The 21897-nt window shown below is 44.0% G+C and overlaps 1 protein-coding gene across 7 annotated transcripts in view; it reads right to left on the reverse strand.

Moving 5' to 3' along the window:
- Positions 1–21897, reverse strand: part of LOC119650576 (nuclear receptor coactivator 3) — a 291430-nt gene that overhangs the window by 44291 nt on the left and 225242 nt on the right. For 5 of the 7 annotated variants that reach the window (XM_038053396.1, XM_038053399.1, XM_038053397.1 and 2 more), the window contains one exon: positions 9343–9697. In XM_038053396.1, coding sequence (XP_037909324.1) covers positions 9343–9697 — 355 coding nt within the window. Of the gene's footprint in view, positions 1–9342; positions 9698–10066; positions 10174–21897 lie in introns of those variants that run through there. The other 2 variants (XM_038053401.1, XM_038053395.1) reach the window with 1 other exon arrangement.

Raw genomic sequence — 21897 nt, forward strand, 5'->3', positions numbered from 1 at the left:
TATTAAGGCAGGCCTAGACCGGATACCAGTTGCGCCGTTAATGATGATGATGTTTAGAGGCTTCACGAATTAAGTGAAAAAAATTTAATCAATCGAAAACCTTAGAAATTCTATACTGATGGAATAATCACGTTAGGCAAAAAACGACAGGTGGTCTAACAATTCAATAAAATTAATTTTGAATACAAAAACAAATATTTGAATTTTTGCTACTGAAGGCCCGATGCTTTGAGTCCAACCTCAGTTTTCTATCATGTGGTAGGCTTTCTGCAATCTACTCTTCTTTTCCTTCAGCCTTTGTTCTGTTTACAAACAGGGTCGGCTCGTCGTGAGCGGTTTCGCCATTTAGCTCTATCGAATGCCTGATCTGGGTGCAATCTCGAGGCTTTTAAATTCCCATCCAGCGTATCAAGCCACCGTTGTTTCGACCTGCCTTTTAGTCGTTTACGATCGACTTCGATGTTCAGCCCAATCTTGGCAAGTAAATTCTCGTTAGCACGAATTGCGTGACCAAACCATCGAAGAGACGCCTCTCTCGCAACTTTTCCACGATCGATGCAACCCCATAACGATCGTGGATATCCTCATTTCGGATGTGATCAAAACGTGTCACGCCACTAGTCCAATGCAACATCTTTGTCTTCATTACCGCAAGACGCCGTTCATTGTCTTTTATAGTTGGCCAACACTCAAAACCATAGAGGGCGACAGGACGGACGACATTGCGATGACTTTTAGATTTGAGACGTTCGTTGATACGTCGATCACAAAGAACACCTGTTGTGGAACGCCATTTCATGAGGCAGTTTTCCATTGGCTGATAGCGTTCACCCGAGGTATTTATATCGCTCAGTTCTAGGTAGATCACTCCCGCCGAGAGTGATTGTGCCCCTATATCATGGGGATCGGTCGTCAAAAATTCAGTTTTGTTTAAATTCAATCTGAGACCGTGGTGCATGAGGCGATCATTCCATTTTTGGACAAGTTGCTCGAGATCATTTTCGCTATTAGATGCTAGGAAAACATCATCTGCATAAAGCAGTGTGTAGGGCGCAGGGTGTATTGCGTCAGTAGTTCCGCAGTGCTTGACAAATCCGGCTTGATTCACGGTTATTTCAACGATTTCGCGAATACGGTTGTCAAGAATGCGTTTAAAAATCTTCATGATATGGGAAAGTAACCGAATCGGACGGTAATTTGAACATTCTGCTGGACTACCTTTCTTTTTCCATATTGGAACAGTGGTACTTTCTTGCCATTCAGATGGTGTTCTTGCTTCCTTAATAACCCAATTAAAGACTTCACTGAGCCACAGTGTTGGGTCCCAGCTCTTCGCTTTCCAGAGCTCAAATGCGATGTCGTCAGGGCCTGTGGCTTTCCCCGATTTCATTCATTTTATTGTCTCCTTGACTTCAGTTGCGCTGACAGTGAAGCCCATAGTGTTTTACGTAGGCACCTGTCGTGAGACTTAATCCTACGGTCCTCTTCAGACACGGATTGATTTTGTAACCACAATCAGAGCCCCGCTGAGACAAGTCACAACGGTACCAGTCTATACCAGTGCATGGCTTAGCATTCATACTGGTGGATGCAAGAATTACCTAAATCTCTACCGAACTATGGAGTACGGCACCCGTGTTGATACGCAACACCACGTCGAGGCCCGAAGGTCTCTTCTCGCTTGAGCACAACCACAACCACCATGAAACTCCCACTAGGGGGGCCAACCGCAAATAACCGAGCTGTCCTCACATACAACAGGAGTTCACCCGAAGTATGTGAGTCCAGGGGCTTTCCCGGTTCCCATGGTACCAGTATACCCCTGGTAAGGTTTCGTGACCAATTTGCCACTTCAGATGAGTCCCCGTGCAGACTCGGGTCTGATCGCCCTAATTAGTTGCGCTGACAGGTGGAACTGGTCCAAATGTCGGCAATGATTGTGAAAGTGGAGGATGAGCAAATTCGTCACTTGAAATCTATTCGAAGAATTCTCGCTATCTATCCGTTGCGGCTCGACGGTTGTAAGCAAAATACTGTCTACTAAAAAGAAAATATTGGACAACACTCGAATCTTGTGGTTTAGAGGTTTGAATTTCTTTGTTAAGTGTGAAAAGGATTCGAATGTAAAATCTCAGTGCATCTGCATGGCTCATTTAGTCATTATATGATTGCCAATCACACCTTGGAGGCGTATACTGCTCAATCACTCCTACGCACGTTCGTGATTCGCTGAAACGTGCTTCAGCTTCACCCAGGACTTTCCGACACGCCCACACCGTTCCTCTACTATTTTACGCTAAATGCTTTTGGAGCGACCTTAACCACTTTGGAATAATGAGTTCCACTGCATGGCGTGCCCAGCAAAACAATTGTCGCTACTTTTTTATGTCTGACTTATTCACTGCCACTTTCGACCTTCCAATCACATCGTCCACGGGTGACAGGCCTGTGTGCCGATTAAATTCTTCGTTTGAAATACTATCAAGCCAACGTACTCCAATCATACGTCGCAAAAAAAACAGTCCACGAAGGCATAGAACTTTCGTGTGACAGTCGGGGCCGCTTTTCATGGGCTACCCCCATATAGTAACATAGAAAGAACACTAACACAAAACAGTCTTAGCTTAATTTTGGCGTTTTGATAACTGCATTTCCATATTTTAGACAAGACAGCGAAAGCGAATCCAGCGATGTTAATGTGTACGGCAACATCCACTTCGATCCACCGTTGGCAGAAAACACGTTTCCTAAATATGCAAATTGATCAATAGCTTCGATGCTCTGCCCATTAATGCAGATGGAGGGAGTGTGATGATCCGTCAGACTAAGAACCTTGATTTCACTGGTGTTTATTTTTATCTAAATCTATTTGCCTTTTTTTCCAAATTCAGCGACATTTGGTCGAGGTCGATGATCCGGTGAGAGAGCAAACAAATATTATAATATCAACGTAATCGAGGTGTTTAGGGTAAGATGTCATAGTCCATTGAACTCCACCACATCCTTCGGACAAATCAGCATGAAGAACGCCATCGATAACAAGAAGAAATAATATCGTTGACAAGATGTATCCCTGACGGACTCCGCTATCGACAACGAAGATCTAAACTCCACAGTATTCCAAAATGATTCGAAGGTATTGATGTGGTCAATACAGAACGATCTAGGACGGAAACCAGCCTGCTCTGTGCCGATCAAGCTTTCGAGATGTTTTTTGATGGATTCCGGGATTACTTCATTTATTTATTTATCTTTGCGACGGGGATGAACACGCGGGTACCTCCCCACTCCTGTTACACTAGAAACGGGTGTCCTTCTTTGGAATCTTAACGATCATCTCTTTTTTCTACTCTCTGAGGAAGGTCTCGGATTCCCAAGGTTTCGTACGAGTGGAAGCAGCAGATAAGTAACTGCCGAGAGACCGTCGAGACCAGCAGCTTTACTCCGTTTGAGCGCATTGATGGTCGAAATGATTTCTATTCTACTTGAAGAAACAGCCCTTACCCGCCATTTAATGGATAATTAAATTTGTCCGTTGTTGAGAACGATAGTAATACGCCGTCGAGCGATAAACTACTGGGTGTTTACTAAAGTTCCAAGTTAAATACAAACAAATAGATTCCTCAAAACGAGGGAAAAAATAAATGGCTCAGCTTTGCTTTCTCATGGCATCCAACATTTCATATGCGGAGATTAAGTCCGAATGGTCTAATGTGATTTCCCGCCGTTTAGGACTAACGGCATAGGATTGATTTTGTGCCCACAATCAGAGCCCCACTGTAACAAGCAATAACGGTACCGGTCCATACTGGGTGTATGGCTCAGATTATAAGAGCTACGTAAAGTCTCTACCGAACTAAGGAGTATCACCACTGATTTGTACAGCGTAACTCCACGCTTGAGGCCCGAAAGCCTCTATCTGCAATATGGGCGTAACTACAACCCCCATGTAACTCACGTTGGGATGCCAACCGCAAATAACCGAGCTGAGAACGCGTGCCCCAGTAATTCTCCTGAGACATATGAACTCAGAGGACTATTGCAATTCCCATGGTACTAGATAACCTCTGATGAGGCACTTCAGACTGGTCTCCGGGCACGAACGCGCTAAGGTTTGCAGCATTCTTCTACTGCATTACGACCAGCAAATCAATGTGAAGAAAGCGTTTCTCGGAGTCACCAAGTAGAATTATGTTCAGCAACTTGGTGTTGATTCGGTCGATAGAGATGGTGCCCCGTCTACATCCTCGCCACCTCAGAACACCGGTATTTGGTAGGTATCAAATGAATGGGATGGCTTTCTCGAGTTGATTATTGTACCGTCCCACTTAAATAATCATAAACATCCATGACCGTGAAAGGGATTCCACATGCATTTGTGTTCGGAGTAATAAGTCAGATAGTAAAAATTATGGACAGAATAGAATGAGCTACAGAAATCGTCAATTCTCTTTGCATCATACACGATTGGCCACCGTGGACGGCAAAAAAGCGACAGGCAACAACTTTGGTCTTCTTGGACTTCCGACATTACCTTTGTACTTATGTAGTTTCCTGCCTGTACCACGTCAAGGAGGATTTGGTCCGCCTCTAACAAAACCCCGTCGTGAGGGCTCTTGTACCAGACGCGGTACAAAGGGTCTACACGAGTCACTGGCCTATAAGAGACCACAACTCCATACTCCGCATACCCGACAATTCGCATTGCTGAAGCTACGAGAAGAGGAAAAACCCTTCCTTTGCTATTGCCTGGGCAATAGAGAGAGAGGCAACGACCTCAGAGAGATCTCTCGCTGCACGGTACAAAAACTACTTTCCTTCGTGATTACGACGGGCTGGCCCTGAAGATCTTAGCCGACAGGAGTCTGTCTCCTTGCTCTTATCACAGCAGTCATAGTCTTAGGAGTTTGTGACATCAAAATGGCGCACCGCAGCGCTAAATAGCCCCCTCGAAGTGGTCTCTGATACTTACATACTTACCCTGGCTCAGAATGGGAGTTTGTACAGCGTCTTAACAAATCAGGAATTGATTAAAGAATCAAATTTATACACTTGGACTAGAGGAACCATTTGTACACCTTTTGTACGTGTTGATTATGTCCTTGTTCGCTTGTTCTAAGTGCATACCATCCCGACGGCAGATCTACAGGTTCATATGTCGCGGGATGATGATTTAAGACCCCGCGACTCCAACCAGATCAGACCTCCCCTTTTTATGTGTGACTAAGGGGAGGCTGTTCCATACTAGTGTTCGTTTTGTGTTGCTATATCGGAATAGCACATTGAAAGTGATTACCACAGTAACTCGAAAGTGTCAAGCCTCCGTGACTTAGTGAACGTATGTCTGCGTCGTATCATCGAAGTACGTTGATACTATCTCAAACAAAGAACTTCGTCAGTGCATGAGCCAGGCACTCTTACGAATTGTGATCGGAAGGTGGAAGTGACAGTGGGGTAGATCGCACATTAAGGTAAGGGGAGAGGTGCATTGGTCACTACGCCAACCAACGGAATCCACTGTCCCAGGATCACAGACGGGCGGGTCGTCCTAATTGCAGTTGGCGCAGAACAGCAGAGAAGGAGTACTAGCGTGTCAGGAAATCGTGGAGGAAGCTGCGTTTCAACTAAACGCGAACTATAACGCATAAACCAGGCCTTTGACCGAGGAAAATGGCACAACCAATCTAGACGAGCCGACATTGCGTTTGGACCGGACAAAGGCCTGAAGAAGAAGAAGAAGAAGAAGATATACTGTGTCCACTGATACTAGATAAACAAATGAATATACTCGATTTCAAATCTTTCTTGTAGAGCTTGGAAACCTTTCCGAAGTATGTGCGTATCCGTTGAAATGTTAAACCTGATAAATGTCAACTTTGACAGATATTTGCATATCAGCTTTCCTATCTTCTTGGGAAATATCATTTCGTTGAGTAGTCATCGATGTGATAATCTCCTTTCTTACGAAAGATAGTCTTCAGTGACGTTGGAGCAATCTTACACGAATAATTCCGACTTGGACGCGTCCGTAAAAATAACTTTGTTTTCACCATGCTATTTTTACGGGTCAATACAGCGGTTTTTTCAATCTTTTTAAAGTAGTTTATTTGCAGTAAGTCGATGTGCTATTGCATTGCCTGTCTCTATACTATATTTGACCCCATCTACTGACTAGCGCATTTACCACTCTAAGGTAGTTTCCCGCTTTTGTTACCATCGCGTTTGATCCCAAGGTTGGTTTCGGCAATCTGGGAACTTTTCTCAATTACGCTATCCCGATGCAAAATGGAAAAAGTGAATCTGCCCGCAAAGCCAGGACAAATAGTTATCGTAGCTTAAGTACTGAGGAAGAGAGTAAGTAGCTTTCGAAATACGTATTTACTATTAAAATATATTGTAGTAGGGGAAAGCTACCTAGTTTTATTTTTTTTTTAATTAGTCAGGATAAAGCCCAGGAAAATGTCAAAACTCATACCAGAGGAGTCTTTGCAAAATTCACCAACTGAAATTGTTACTAAGGATCTATTATGCAACTGGAACCTTCCATTAATTCAACCAGGTTTACATGGGCAGCTGTTCTGAGCCAACGCGCTGTATCAGATGCACCTAAAACGGAAGAACCTGAGCCACTGAAGCCAGAGAGAAAGAGAAACATTTGAAATTACCACTAACAAGTAGTGCAGACGAGGAGGCAGAGAAATCCAAGGATGTGTACCATGAAGGTAGCTAAACCCGTTACCGAAAAAGAAATTGAAAAATTCACGTCTGATCAGAATGTTGATCGTTAGGCAAAGAGAAAATCTAAGAAGATATTTAAAACAAAACCAAAGGCGCTATAAAATCTATTCCAACTGAGGAAAAAGTGATTTCGGCCGAAGTAATTACGATTCCAGAAGATTCAATATTGCCTACCAGTGCAAAAACAATACAATGGAAGACATTCTGAGTCAGGGTGTTGCACCAAGCGAGCCGGAAATAACCACAAGCAGTTGTGAATTACCGGAAGAGAAATCCTGTTGACAATGTTTACAACAGTCACTACGGTTGAACTTAAAACAAGCATAAACCACAGCAACAAAACATAAGATAAGATTGGGACAAAGACCAGAAATTAAACTCAAGAAGGAACTGGAAGAAAGGCAGATGTTCCAATGGGACCATTTGTAACTAAGGAACAGGTTGTTATTCCAGAACAACTAGATGCTACAAAGCGTCTACTTGACTACCCGCATCCATTGTAGACTAAAGCATTGCATCAATTGGACGAACCTTATGAAAAGCTAGAAAGGTCTAATCAAAATAAGAGACTGAGACTCTAAGACGCACTCCCGTCCTTTGCGCTTTGAACTTTGGTTAATCTTGAAGTAGTGAACGCAATTCCGAATGACCGCTAACAATTTTCATAAGGTGCTCTTTCATCATCCGAAAACCAACTTCAAGTCGGATCTTGATTCACCAAAGCTAAGGAGCATCACAATAGTGTAGCGCCACATATCAATGGAGTACCTAAATAACACCTTGCTGGAGGATTTATTGGGAAGATATGGTCCTGGTGCATCGTAACAAGAACAGTGAGTCCTTGAGAGTGAGCACCTGTCTGGACGACTTAATCCCACGATCTTCTTAAGACACCGGTTGATTTTGTGACCACAACTAGAGCCCCGCTGAGACAAGCAACAACGGTACCAGTCTATACCAAGTGCATGGCTTAGCATTCATACTGGTGGATGCAAGACCTACCTAAATCTCTATCGAACTAAGGAGAATGGCGCCCGTGTTGAAAAGCAACACCACGCCGAGGCCCGAAGATCTCTGTTCGCTTCAACGCAACCACAACCCCCATGAAGCACCCAATCCCAAGCCTGCCAGTTATCCTTCCACTGAGTAAAAACGAATAGCTAATCAGATTGGCCACATTATGGTCAATAGTAGAAGTTAATAGGCGTAAACGAGGCAATGATATCGACCTGGAAAAAACCATTATTTGATAATCGCTTACTTTGGAATGGATGTGATATCTATGTTTACTGGTAGATCAAGACTTCATCAAGGATCCTCCTCCTTCTTCCTAAAATTTAACACAAATCGATTTCATAATCCCCCTGCCGTTCAATAGTTGCGTAAATGACAGATATTTCAGATAGCCTGCCAGTATTGATAAACACCGAATTCATCAATTTTTCCGATTGTCCTTTAACATGTCAAGCACTTCTTTTTCTTTGTTTGAGGATCGAGGAAGTCGTAGGAACGGACCAATTGGAAGAAACTTTTTTCCAGGTTTGTGGTCGATGAACCTCTTTTTTGGGCAGACGGCTTTATCCGGGGCAGAGGCAGATCATCAGACGCTGCCCCACCGCTGTCAAACATTCGCTGTAACGAGCAGCTTATGCGATGTTTTTAATGGAGTTAACTATTCAAGCCAATTTCAGTCAGCATGTAACCAGCAGCGCGGGTAGCATGACTGAGGCCGGACTGCGGAAACGGCTTTCTTCGATTTGGGCCGCAGACAGCATTATATGAATGATGCTAAATTTGGAAGAGTTATTTCAACTGTCAGCTCTCCAATGAGGGACTAAGAAAACACAATCAGACATGTGGAGTGGCATTGATGAACCCACCACACTTCAAACGTTGCTCTTTGGATTCTGATTGAGCAGTTTAACCCAACAGATAAGTTCCTTTGGCTTTGGAAACTGTAAAAACTAAACTTCTGTGCATACGGTCAAACGTCTTCTTTATATAGAGAAAGGTAATGTTTCTCACGACGTTTCTTTATCAACAACCGAACGACATGGATAACGTCAATGATGTCGTAGATCTGACAAAATCGGTCGGTGGTCTGTTTCAGCATTTCCATGATATTGATTGAGACCCAAATCGGAGAGTATTAGGAACGCGCTGATGATCTTTGATTGAAATTGGGTAAACATGATACACAAAACCTTTTTGTAGACATTATGTTTCTTGGAGGAACTGTCGACATCGGCTAAGTAGAACGTTTAACATCATCAGTGTTCGTACAGACACCTTCGATATCAGTAAACCACCATTTGCCTCGATCAAATCATTGCTTTGCTTGAATCGTATTTTTTTCCATTTAAAAGGAATGAGATGTTTTATTCGCGCAGGAAATTTGTTTGAAAAATTACAGAAATAGTGTGTGAACTAAACGTCAGATTGTCATGACATTTTGGCATGTGAGTCACTTGAGTCACTTGTTAAATGGTAGATAGCGCGGAATGTTTCTAGAGAGTGGAAACTTGGGGGGGATATGGTGCTTTTTCAACAGAATGACATGCAATGTATCTTAAAACTATAAATACTGAAAAAATCTAAACTAACCTTATTTTCAGTTTTTCGTCGTATTTTTCTACTTGAAGCCGGCGTTGGACATGGTACCGCTGTAGCAACGGCATTCATAATTTTTGCTTGTGGTGAATGCTGTAGAACAGCAGCAGCTGATGAGGTTTGTTGTTGAATTTGTTGTTGTTGAACTTGATGTTGTAAAAGTACTGTATTTGTTGAATTTGTTTGTAAATAATTTCCACCTAGTGAAACCGCTGATACGGCAGATGATACAGCAACGGCCGCTGTAACCGATGCGGGTGATGATAGTGGCAGTGAACAGACACCTGCTGATGTTTGTGTTGTATGAGTGACCCAGGGATCTGACAAAGGTAGATCACATGGGCCAAGCCTGAAATTATAAAAAGATACAAACGGTTAAATGAGATTTATCTTAGGAGAAATAAAGTATTCTAAAAATGAACATTAAAGCGGATTCAATCGAAATTTTTCTTTGAATTAATGAGGCGGTCGTTATTTTTTGCAAATAATTTGAAACTTAGCAGGTACAAAGTACCAGGTAATAGCGCATTGCAGTGATTCAAGCTGTAAACTCCCCATTAAGGCATTGTTTTCTGTATTTCCTAATGGTCCAAAATGAGCCGCGGCACATTCATCTTCGTTTAAAAGTCAAGAACATCAAATCGGGTTTCGTCTCACACTTATTCCATGTGAAAAATGCTACCGTTCGTGCCATTATTGTGTATATTCAATAACATACCGTATTTTCTGATTATGAGGCGAAAAAAGACTTGAAAAGGCCAGAAAACAAGAAAATGCTCGGCAGCTAGCAAGAAAACTGGCTAACTGCATTCAAATCTCCGCAAGCACGCGCGCAGATGCAATTTCGCGCTAGTAGCTCCGTTCAATGGAATTCCATTAGGTAGATCGCTGACTAGTTGGCTGCCTGCAATTCCCATATCATGCCCGCTTGTTCGATTGCAGCAATATCATCACATCACTTTATTGTAGCGAAGATACACAACCTTACCCCAGATTCGAGTCACCAAAGTCTAGTGAGCGCGCGCGGGTTGACTCTGACCCACTGGCATCATTTGCTCGTTGTTTGACTACTCTTGGTTGCTCTTTGCGATCCGAGGCACTGAAGCAACGCAGACGGCGAACAAGCTTCTCCCATCTTAATGCTCCCCCCCGAGCCTGAATCCAACTCTGACTAATACGCCATGCGCTGTGCTACCACCTATGAAAATTTGCGAAATCTGTGGAGCTTTTAGCGGTCTACGGTCCGCGATTTTTGTTGTTGCCATTTCCTATTCGTTCCCCATGATTTGTGCAACCAACAGCCAGCGCTCCTCTGATGGATGATGATGATGATGCTGAAGAGCATCTTGTTGCGTGTTTAGGAATTTCCGCGAGTTTTAAGCAAATTTTCGCGGTTACACCAACAGAGCCACTGGCCAACCAGCAGCGTTCGGTGGAGATAATGCGACCCGAAGGTGTTACTGAAAACACGGGAAAGGAGGAAAAAATTCAAAATGAAAAGTTTGTGAAATTATTTACGCATGTAAATGATTAATGTGTCTCGTGATGGTTAATGGAAAATTAATTGGAGTTTTGGTGGCCCTTTTTATGTTGTCAGAGGTAATTTAGGTGAATGATAAATGTTTGAGGCAAGAACTGGAAAGTTCACCTATATTTCATCTGCCTTCTCAGTTTTGATTCAGTATCAGATAGTGGTCGGTGGTAGTATAGGTCCCAGGGCGAAATGTGGATTGGTACCCACGATGGAGCATAAAACCTGGGAAACGTCTGCTGAACCAACACCAACAGCTCTACTACCAAATCCTATCTCCACCTCCACGTGGTCGTGGTCGAGCTTTCAAAATGTTTGATTTTATCCTAGGTTCCTGCTTCGACTTCACTTCAAATTAGCTATCCTTTGAACACCCTTGTCAGGAACATCCTTGAATATTGCTGTGTGATCTGATTCCCTTTCCGTAACCGTGACTGTCGTGCTCTTGAAACTGCGAATATTGACCCAACCCCTCTTTCTCAAAAGAACGTTTCCTGTGTGCACAATCCGTCACAGTTCCGCACCCCCAACCTTCTTTCCAACCTTTTCAAACTCACCAGTTGCCTTATGGATTGCTGTGTCAACTCCAGTGTTATTTTCCGCATTGCTTCTCATAGTATACGTACTGCGGCCATTTTTGAAGTTTCCTTCGTGGAGCTCGGTATCTACTTTCACTCTCCGATTCCGAGACTATCGCGGTCCTACAACGCCCTTCAGTTTGGATCGTTGGGGTTCGCTGTCTGACATCCGGAGTTATGCAGTCTTTCAGCACTAATCGATATGCTGTACTTAATATGAGCGCCCAGGAGGGGAGATGTAAGAATACATTGGGGATATCCGGCAGGCAGGACCGTAGGACCTCAATAATGCATGCACACGCAGTTCTATGAATCCTACATCCCACATCTAATCTTTCGTTAGAATGGGAAGAACTACGACTGTGGACATTCAAAGAACCATCCTCGACTGGAAACGTCGTTTCCCTGTGAAGGTCTTTTTACAAACGTAGAAGACTATATAGGCCACGATTCAGCATCGCACCCTATACGGAAAACCGATATTACCAAGCCACAGAAGGAACCTCGGACAGAATGGGCTTTACAACGACGAACCCGGCAACGACAACGGATTAACCATTTGCGCATTTTCTCCTGGAACGTGCGCTCCCTGTACAGAGCTGAAGCTGCTGAGCAGCTAGCCGATACCCTGTCCCAATATAGGGCTAATATAACAGCGTTGCAAGAGATGCGTTGGACAGGCACTGGTTTCCTGCAGAAGAGTCACTATACCATATATTATAGCGGCCATCCAATAAACCATGTGCTCGGAGTAGGTTTCTTAGTCAGCCAAAAAATGAAAGCCGCTGTTATCGGCTTTGAAAACATAAGGGAACGGCTGTGGACTCCGCACTTGCGAGGCAAGTTTAGAAATATAAGCCTCGTTAACGTTCACGAACCTACAGAGGAGACTGCAGAGTCGGAAAACGATACCTTCTACGAGGCAGTAGAACGAACCCTCGAAGCCTGTCCCAGATATCATATCAAAAATATACTTGGGGATTTTAACAGCCAAGCAGGGAAGGAGCCCGTATTCAAGCGATACGTTGACTCCCATAGCGTACATCAAAATACAAATGATAACGGGCTGCGAATCATTCAATTAGCAGTGTCACACGAAATGATTGTTGGAAGGCCTCTCCAGACGAGACCACCTTCAACCAAATTGACCACGTGTTGATCGAACCACGCCACCTCTCAGCCTTGATGAATGTGAGAACATATAGGGGGGCAAATATAAGTTCGGATCACTATCTCGTTGGCATGGTGTTCCGAGCTCGAATTAGGACACCATCCAGAATCCTCTCTGACAATCAGGTGAGGTTAACACTGAAGCCATCCACAACACAGCCGTCCGCAACACCTATAAGAGGGAAATGGATACCGTAATAACCGCAACTAACAGATGTGGAGATGAAGCATCAACAAATGATCTTCACAATCACCTGAAGAACGTTATCATAAATACGGCCACAAACATGCTTGGCCCCAGTCCCAAAAAGAGTCGGAACGGCTGGTTTGACGATGAATGTAAGCTAGCAACGGAACGGAAGAATGCTGCATACCGAGTAATGCTGCATTCTCAAAGAACGCAGGCACGCGCGGGGACTTATCACGAACTGTGGCGAGCGGAGAAGCGACTCCGTAGACGGAAAAGGAAGCCTGGGAGAACCAACAAGTCTGTGAACTCGAAAAGTACAGGGAGCAACCGTACCAGGCGCGCAAGTTTTACCAACAAGTCAGCAGGATGAAGCCTTATATACCTCGATGCTTATCCTGCCGAGACAAAGAAGGAAATCTGATTTCCGACGGAATGGGCATATTGGAGCGATGGGTTGAGTACTTTGATGAACCACTGAACAACCAGAACATCGTCGAGTTGGAGGTCCCGCCAACTGAAGACCACGGACAAATACTGCCACCACCAAGTATAGAAGAAACAGTCCGTGCGCCAGGCGCCGATGGTATTACAGCCGAATTGGTTAAATATGGAGGCGACCAAATACACCAAGTGGTTCATCAACTTTTGCTCAAGGTGTGGGACAATGAATCAATGCCTGACGACTGGTAAAGAGGCATTATCTGTCTCATACATAGAAAGAGAGATATCACAAACTGCAGTGCATCTATAAGATATTCTCCTCTATCTTGCTAGGCCGGATAGCCCCATACGCCCAGAACATCATTGGCCCATGCCAAAGAGGCTTCAATCCAGGCAAATCAGCAACAGATCAGATTTTCTCTCTGCGGCAAGCAATGGAAAAACTGTTGGAATATGGACATGAGTTGCACCATCTTTTCAGCGACTTTAAAGCACAGCCGGGGTAAAACTGTACACGGCCATGAGGGAATTCAGTATCCCCACGAAATTAATAAAACTGACTAGGCTGACCCTGACCAATGTGCGAGGCCAGATAAAAGCAACAGGATCAAGACCATTCGACATCAACAACGGTCTACGGCAATGGGACACCCTATCATGCGTCCTCTTTAACTTGGCCCTCGAGAAAGTGATCCATGATGCTGAGGACCCAGCAATTCCGACTCTGTGAGACTCGATCTCTTATCGAAGACCGGATCACTTGCGTTCTCCCCGGATACCAGCTCCGCGGGGCTGGCAGCAAATTCCTCTCGGCGGGTTGTTCGTAGGCCGAATAAGACGAGAGGCAAGACTTGAGTCCAGGACGGATCGCGGGGACGCAGGGACGCCAAAGCGAGATATCCACTCTCGACAGAGGGCTTGGGCACAGGATTGCACCGTAATGTCCTTCAGAGGTATTGCTTCAGACCGCCGCGTAAACCTGTCGATGATTGTAAGGCAATACTTGTAACCATGCGAGTCTCGGAAAGGTCTTACTATGTCGAGGTGTATAGTGTGTAATCGCTTGCTAGTGCTGGGGAATGAGCCGACTTCTTTCCTTACATGCCTGGTGACTTTACACTTCTGGCATGCGATGCACTCTGGCCCAGGAGTTGACATCCGTGTTCATGTACGTTCAACGTCAGCGACTATGTTGTCCTTGCCGGACACGTGTTGGATGTCTGACGTAAATTGGCTTATAAAGCTCAGGTGTCGAAGCTGACGAGGGGACGCTTTGTCGGGCTTTTGTTTCAAAGCATATGTGAGAGGCTTATGGTCCGTGAACACTGTGAACGGCCTGCCTTCAAGGGAGAAGCGGAAGTACTTAATGCTCAAGTACGCGGCGAGCAGTTCTCGATCGTAAGTGCTGTAATTCCGTTGAGCGAGGTTTAACTATCATATCTGGAGAAGAAACTCAACGGCTGCCAGACTTGGTTCACCATTTGGTGAAGAGCAGCATCTACTGCGATGTCAGAGGCATCAACAAAAACGGCTAGAGGTGCATCTTGTTGACGAAATGCCAAGAGCGTAGCATCAGCCAGTTGTTGTTGGGATTTATCGAATGCGCGAACAGTCTCTTTAGACCACATAATCTCTCGTGTCCTTTGTTTTGGAGCCAGACTGGTGTTGGGCGGCCTTGGGCAGGAAATGACGATAGAAGTTTAGCATGCCTAAGAACCTCCGCAAATCCTTCACGGGTTTCGGACGCGGGAAGCTTGAGATCGCTTGCACCTTATCTGGGTCGGGTTGTATTCCGTCAGGGGAAATTAAGTGGCCGAGGAATCCCACCTGTGTCTGGAGGAACTTGCATTTCTCTAACCTAACCCGGCCTCAAGGATACATTGAAAAATGCATTCGAGATAGGCATAGGCGATAGGTGCTCAGACTCAGTGGGAGAAGCGACCAAAACATCATCCAAGTACACGAAACAGAAATCGAGGTTTCGCAGGACCGAATGAATGAACCTTTGAAAGGTTTGCGCCGCATTGCACAGCCCGAAAGTCATCCGCGTGAACCCGTAGAGTCCGAAGGGTGTGCATATTGCCGTCTTTGGAATGCCTTCTGGAGTTACAGGGATTTGGTGATAGGCCTTGGTTAAATCCAAGGTTACAAAAAGATGCGGCAGTTTGCGAGATGATGCGCAAAGTATGATAGTAGATGAGTGGAACAGGATATCGGTCTGGAACACTCTGCGGGTTTAGCCTTCTGTAATCCCCACAGGGACGCCGTTCGTCATTTGGCTTAGGGACCATATGGAGTGGGGAAGACCAACAGCTGTCCGAAGGTCTGCAGATACCCTGTTGCAAAAGTTGTTCAAACTCTTTCCGTGCAATAGCCAGCTTCTGGGGTGGTAGGGGACGCACCTTCGAGAAGATCGGGGAACCAGTGGTGTTAATGTGGTGCTGCACATTGTGCTTCATTGGTTTAGAGAGACTACACTTGGTAGTAATCTGGCTAAACTTTTGGAGAATTGCCCGAACACGAGAGTCGGTAATGTTTTTTAAAAGTACGGAAAGATTGTTACTTGGGTGAGATAATATTTGGCCCGATGACTGGCCGCAGCTGCCAGTGCCTCCAAAGAAACGGAGACGCACGAGAGGACCGCCTGGGTGCACTCCGGGAGTCGACGCAGCCAGAGCGACTTTATCAAGTCATCGTCGATCTTGCTCCCACCCAATTGCCTCATTTCGCGAAGCTATTGGCTAGGAGTTCAATCGCCCGATATTAAACCTGTCAGCAAGTGATCTAGTTTAGCTGAGTCACTTATCGACGGGCGCTTGATCAATTCGGTCTTCAGAAGAGGTCAAGACCGGATACCGGCTTTTCCGCCGTTGATGATGATGATCAAATGAAATCTGGCAATCATAAGGGGAACGCACCAAATATTCCCAAGTTTCAACCAGCATATGTGCTCCTTCCAGCTCCTGAGAATCATACAAATTCTTGACCCCGAACTCGAATATGATTTTTTATTTGAATAGACTCCTTATCATCTGATCACATACGCGAACATAGATCCTCTTTTCCAAGGAAGAAAGAAACATCAGCTACCAATGGACATATGCAACTTAAATGCAACAAACCGGTCACAGAGACGCATAAAGTGGCGTTTTTCTCTAGTAACACAATCCCCTACTTTTCCAAGAGTTCATTTACTTCTTACAATTCAAAAGGCATTACATATTCCGTTGATACATTCTTGCACGCATTACACAATTTCACGTTCCTCCTAGTCAGCATCATCACCATAATTGCCTTCCACCTGGAGGGTGCTAGGATGCGACGATGCACTATCTCATCTCAGGTTCAGGAGTGAATGTCGTTGTCGTCGTCTTCCGACCACCACTACATCTCGTAAATTCAAATCTTCTCAGCTCTTTTAGGTTTTAGTTGTTTTTTCTGTGAATTCGATTCCCACACCGAAACGGCTGCCGCTAGTTGAAGCTATTATCAAAGCCAAGAAACGATCTTCGGGGTCGAGTCTCATCTGAAGGAACCAGTTTTCTATTTCCATTATATTTCCACATTTGCCCAGTGCGAGGAAACCAACTAGGAACGAGCGAAGCGGACGAACGCGAGAGCTTTAATTCAAATTGAGCCTATCTTTTTTATTTGTTGCGCTGTGAGTTTGAAATATCTGAAAAGTAACCGGAAATCTAATTCATAAAATGCAAAAAGTGCAGGAAAGAAGAGATATATAATACACAGACATATTCAGGCTGAATCAGATGAGGCAATAGAAGAACAGGCTTTAGAGAAAATAGCAAAAGGGGATGATGAATGATGCTATTGTCCTTTTTATGCAATTTGCAAGATTTGCACAATCTGTCTAGGAACAGGCTCCCAAATGGCTCTGTGTCGTGGGAATATTTATCTTTGCAAAAAATCTAAAAATTTCCACACACATCCATAACGAATTAGAAAAGTGTGCAACTCCGGATGATGCGATCTTTGCAAAAAAAACCAAGATTTAATCGAGTGGCTCGAGTTCCCATCCAAAAGGAAGCAGGTCGTTAAACGAGAGACACTTTGGAATTGTATTTGGCCTCAAGGTAAAATGAATAAAGATAAAGATAAAATGAACACAAAAAAAGAAATGGAAAAACCTAACTTGTGACTTATTCAGAGAGAGAGTATTGAATTATGTGGAATGCCCAATCATACTTAGGTGCCATCATTGCTCCTATCTAGAGTTTTCGAAAAATGTGCACTCCCTCTCAACTGTTCTGCAAAAAGTAGCTCCAAATGGCCCACACTCGCCGACTATTCTGGGATAGCTGGTTCCATTGCATTTTAAATCCCACAATGGAGTCCTCGCCCTTTCTCAATGTTACCTATTCACTGCCACTTCTGCCTCCTCACCACATCTACGAGAATCTAATCCGCCGACGGGATACCAGGTCAGGCCAATGTGCCTCCATGACACGACGTATACATGAGTTGACGAAAGTTTATATGTATATACTTGCGCTATGTGAAGTAGGGACTCGATCCAAAAGGGGCTTTTAAAAAGGCTCAGGATATACCTTAGCCGTCAACAATGGAACCAAGGAAGAGAGGAGCGGAGGACATCAATTTACAAGCGCGAAATACTCCCAAGAAACATAAACACGAACCCAAGATGGAGGAAATAATGGGGGGCGAAGGTAGGAACCGATAGGTCTGTCGTTACCTATCATAATGCGATCATGGACATTCGATTTACTGTCGAAAACATTTCCAGAGCAAATACTCACTCATTCGTGAGGAGCAGGGAAATATCGAAGACCTTTTTGCCAGGCAGATGTGCAAGGGATGGAGTGCGGAGACCTCGTGTTCACCGGCATGCGTTTTCGACCAGCTCTTTTACCGGTGAACTGGGCGAAGGAAGGCTGAATGATTTAGGACAACAGTACCTAAATTTCCAGACTGAAAGGATATAGAACGGTAGACATGTACTGGGGATGATATACCAGGGACACAAATGGTGAGTGTACCTTCAAAAAGCCGCATCGCTAGAACCTCCTAATTGTGCAAAATAGCGTTTTTCATACGCGATTATACAGAATCTTCGAAAAGAAAGTGAATTGCAAAGGCAAACTCCTTACAATAAGGATAGATGACCGATATCTGAAGATAATTAAACGATACATCTGCCTTATAAACTATAGACTTGGCAATATATTTGTACCTATTCACTCGGAGACGCGAAGAAAAGATATTTCACAGGACACATCGGGTGGAAAGCCTACTGAGATTTCCCAGAAACCCCAAGACGCTGAAAGGGCAGAACCAAGCAGGCAAATGGACCTCCGCCCCAATAAAGAGGAGAAGCTGGACGACTTGTCGGAGGTGGAAGATGACACTCCGACAGTGGAGAATTGTGAAGACCTAGACAGTAATGGAATCAACGGCCAAGACTAAAGTAGCCCAGGTGGACTTCATCGTTCAAGACCTGTAAATGTAGTGTTTCCAAGGATAACGTTGGAATAGTGCGGGTGTTGCCTGCATGAAGAAAGCATGCAGGTAATTTAGGATTCCTGTTGTCAGAGAACAATGAGTTTCATTATTCTTAAACGCAATTCAAAGTGGATCAATCTTTCAGAGTTCATGACTGGAGACTTTCTGGTTATTCAAATTTCATTGGAAAAAGGCAGACGAATTTGGGAGGCAACTGTAGTATTCGGCTACTTCCCAAGAAAATACATCCAGATCCCACCAGAGTTAGTCGCTAGACTGATGGAATTCTGTGAGAATAAAAGGCTAAGGCTTCTCCACTCACACAGTCGGAGGAAGCAGCGACACTAATCGAAGAGTTGAGTAATTTCTTGAATTTATTGTCTTAGCATTCACCAGCATTGAATAAGAGGTCCTAGACATAACTCTAGGAAATACTCTGATGAGCTGTCTAGTCAAGAATGGGAGGCTATCCAGTGAGCACTCTCAGATCACAAAGTAATTGGATTCGACATTGAAGACAACTTAAAAAAAGTAAAAAGGATAATAAGGAATTCTAGGAGAAAAGCTGTGTACTCCTATGCAAGGGACCTGAGCAATAAAATGGGCTATCTACGGAGAAACGGTGATAATTGGAACTGGGGACAGTGATAGAAGACCTCAACAAAGTCGTCATTGATGAACATAAGACCAGCTATCCGACTAAAACAGTCACACCATCAAGCGATGTACCGTAGTGGAAAAGAAACCTAGCCAGAGTGAGGAAAGAGGTCGGGAAAAACTTCAAGCGAGACGTGTTTGAGATTACAAATAAACGAAGCGATTACCACCCGTCTATTTATTTTTCGATGTAGATATATATTTCGGGAACAACTTACCCCCGTCATCAGTACAAAGCTACTTACTTGTAGTTTGGAGGAAGCTACTGGCCTATCAATTTTAGGCTAAACTACAAATAGCAGCGATATCTAATCTCCTACCACCTGTCGATCACGCTGGTGCAGAGGTGAGGCAGCGTTTGATGAGTTGCCTCTGCCTTGGACGAAACCGTCAGTCAATTTTTTGGCCTGTATCAGCTGACGGATGTATTATGGGATGCCATAGAAACACACTATTCAACGTGGTCCGCAAGGTGGGGTATTATCACTATTAATGTTGAAAATAGTGATGGATTAACTAACAAATACCGGAATATAGGTCCAGGGTTACGCTGATGACGTTGTTTTAATCTATAAAGGCAAATATACTGGATAGTACCTTGGTATAGGTCGGAAAGCTACAAGAGCTTCGACAGATCCATAACTAGGAAAAACTGGGGATGCATCCCGAAAGTACTACGTCGGATATATACAGAAATAGTAAGGTTAAAAATTACCTATGGGGAGTTACACAAACTACAAAGACTGGCTTGCGGTAAAATCAGTGAGGCAATTAGGACATGGCCAACGGCATCCTTGTGTCTTGCGGAATTAATTCTTTTTCATCATCATATACAGATGCAGGCAACTAGAGCGATCTTCAGAATATGCGGGAGTATCAGTGAGGCAGGGAGTCGTCTAAACCGAAGGAAGATTGATATTTTTCTAGGCAGCATCCCAAATTACAGATATCAAGGGATAGCATAACGAGATTTCAGTTAGACGAAAAATTTGAAACACGTTGGAGCAACAAGCAAAAGTGAAGAGGGTAGCGTGATATACGCTTGAAACCAGCAACTGATTACCTGTACATTGACGAATCCCCTATAGCAAGGGAAGTGGGCGCAGAGGTCATTGGGAAAAGGAAAACGTATTTGGAATCAATGGGTAAGCACACTTGTATATTCCAAGCGGAAATATACGCCATAGACAGATCTGCCTCCTTCAAACTTTAAAAGAACTATAGGGGAGAACATTGCTGTTTGGACCGACAGCCAAGCTACTATTAAGGCACTCAATTCAACCAGAGAAACCCTAAACTGGGAATACCTTGGTAGACTGACAACATTCGGCTCGATCAATAAGATCGGGATATTCTGGCTTCCAGTTCACATTGGATTAGATGGCAATGAGGCCCAGTGCTGGCCAGGAAAACAGCAGGGACGCCTCTACAGGGCAGAACTCTTCTGTGGAATCGGAAATAAATGATGATGATTATGTCGTTGAAAAATAAAAAGGAACGGCTAAAGGAAGTATATTGGGAGAACTACCAGAAATGGAGCAGTCCTCAGTGTTCATGGGCGGATAAAAACCTAGGCTCACAAAGAATTGTTTAAACCTCACCAAGAAGACAAAAGGGAATACTTATTGGGCATTGCTAGGTAAACAATCACCTGGTGAAGTTGGGGATATCTACGGATAATATCTGCAGATTCTGCTCAAAGTAGGTTGAGGCACCTGAAAGAATGCTCAATACTAGATGTCAAGTTGAAGTACTTAAAAGTAGGTGGTGCGGCAAACCCGATCCAAACGACTTTTAGCAAATCGCTACGGATACGGGTGTTATGTGAACCATGCCAATTGGATAGCTTACAGTCGGAAATAATGGACTGAACAGAGCTTTAGCCTGGTGCTGGAGTCAAATGACATGTGAGCTATGTGAATTAAGGTTTGAAATCGGAAGGATCGACTTAAGCGTTTAAGAGGAGAATTGAAGAAAGGAGCAATGGATTTTGGCCAACACCAGAGCGAAAGAGAGAAAGAAGAAGAAATTGAACTCTGCTGACTACTAAGAAGACGCTATGTGAGAGGAGGAGATAGTATACTCTAACACTAGACAAGAGCTTCAATCAGGTAAATCTCCACAATGCAACTACGTCGGCAGTAATTGCGAAGGGCATTTTCAAGAATGACATTGGAATTGTGGTCTGTCAGGTGGTAGCAAGTGGACAATTTAGAATACCTCTTGCGAAAAAATAAACGGAAATAACTCATCCCAAGATTCAGTTTTAAGTATATACGAACAAGTCTTCCTAACTAAAGACCTAGTGGCGTTCCGGAGTCTTATCGTTTTCATCCCTCATTTGCTGGGATCTTATCTCTTGATGCAAGATAGTATCACATTGTCTGATACTCCGATATCAAAGAGGAGGAACGAATATACCTCGCAAATAACGAAAGAGATGTGTTTCGGTAAGTAGGAATTGAGAAGGCATTTTCCCAGCACAACCCTAAATTTGTTAGACC

The sequence above is a fragment of the Hermetia illucens genome, chromosome 3 (assembly GCF_905115235.1).
Source record: "Hermetia illucens chromosome 3, iHerIll2.2.curated.20191125, whole genome shotgun sequence".
In the NCBI taxonomy this organism is placed as follows: Eukaryota; Metazoa; Arthropoda; class Insecta; order Diptera; family Stratiomyidae; genus Hermetia; species Hermetia illucens.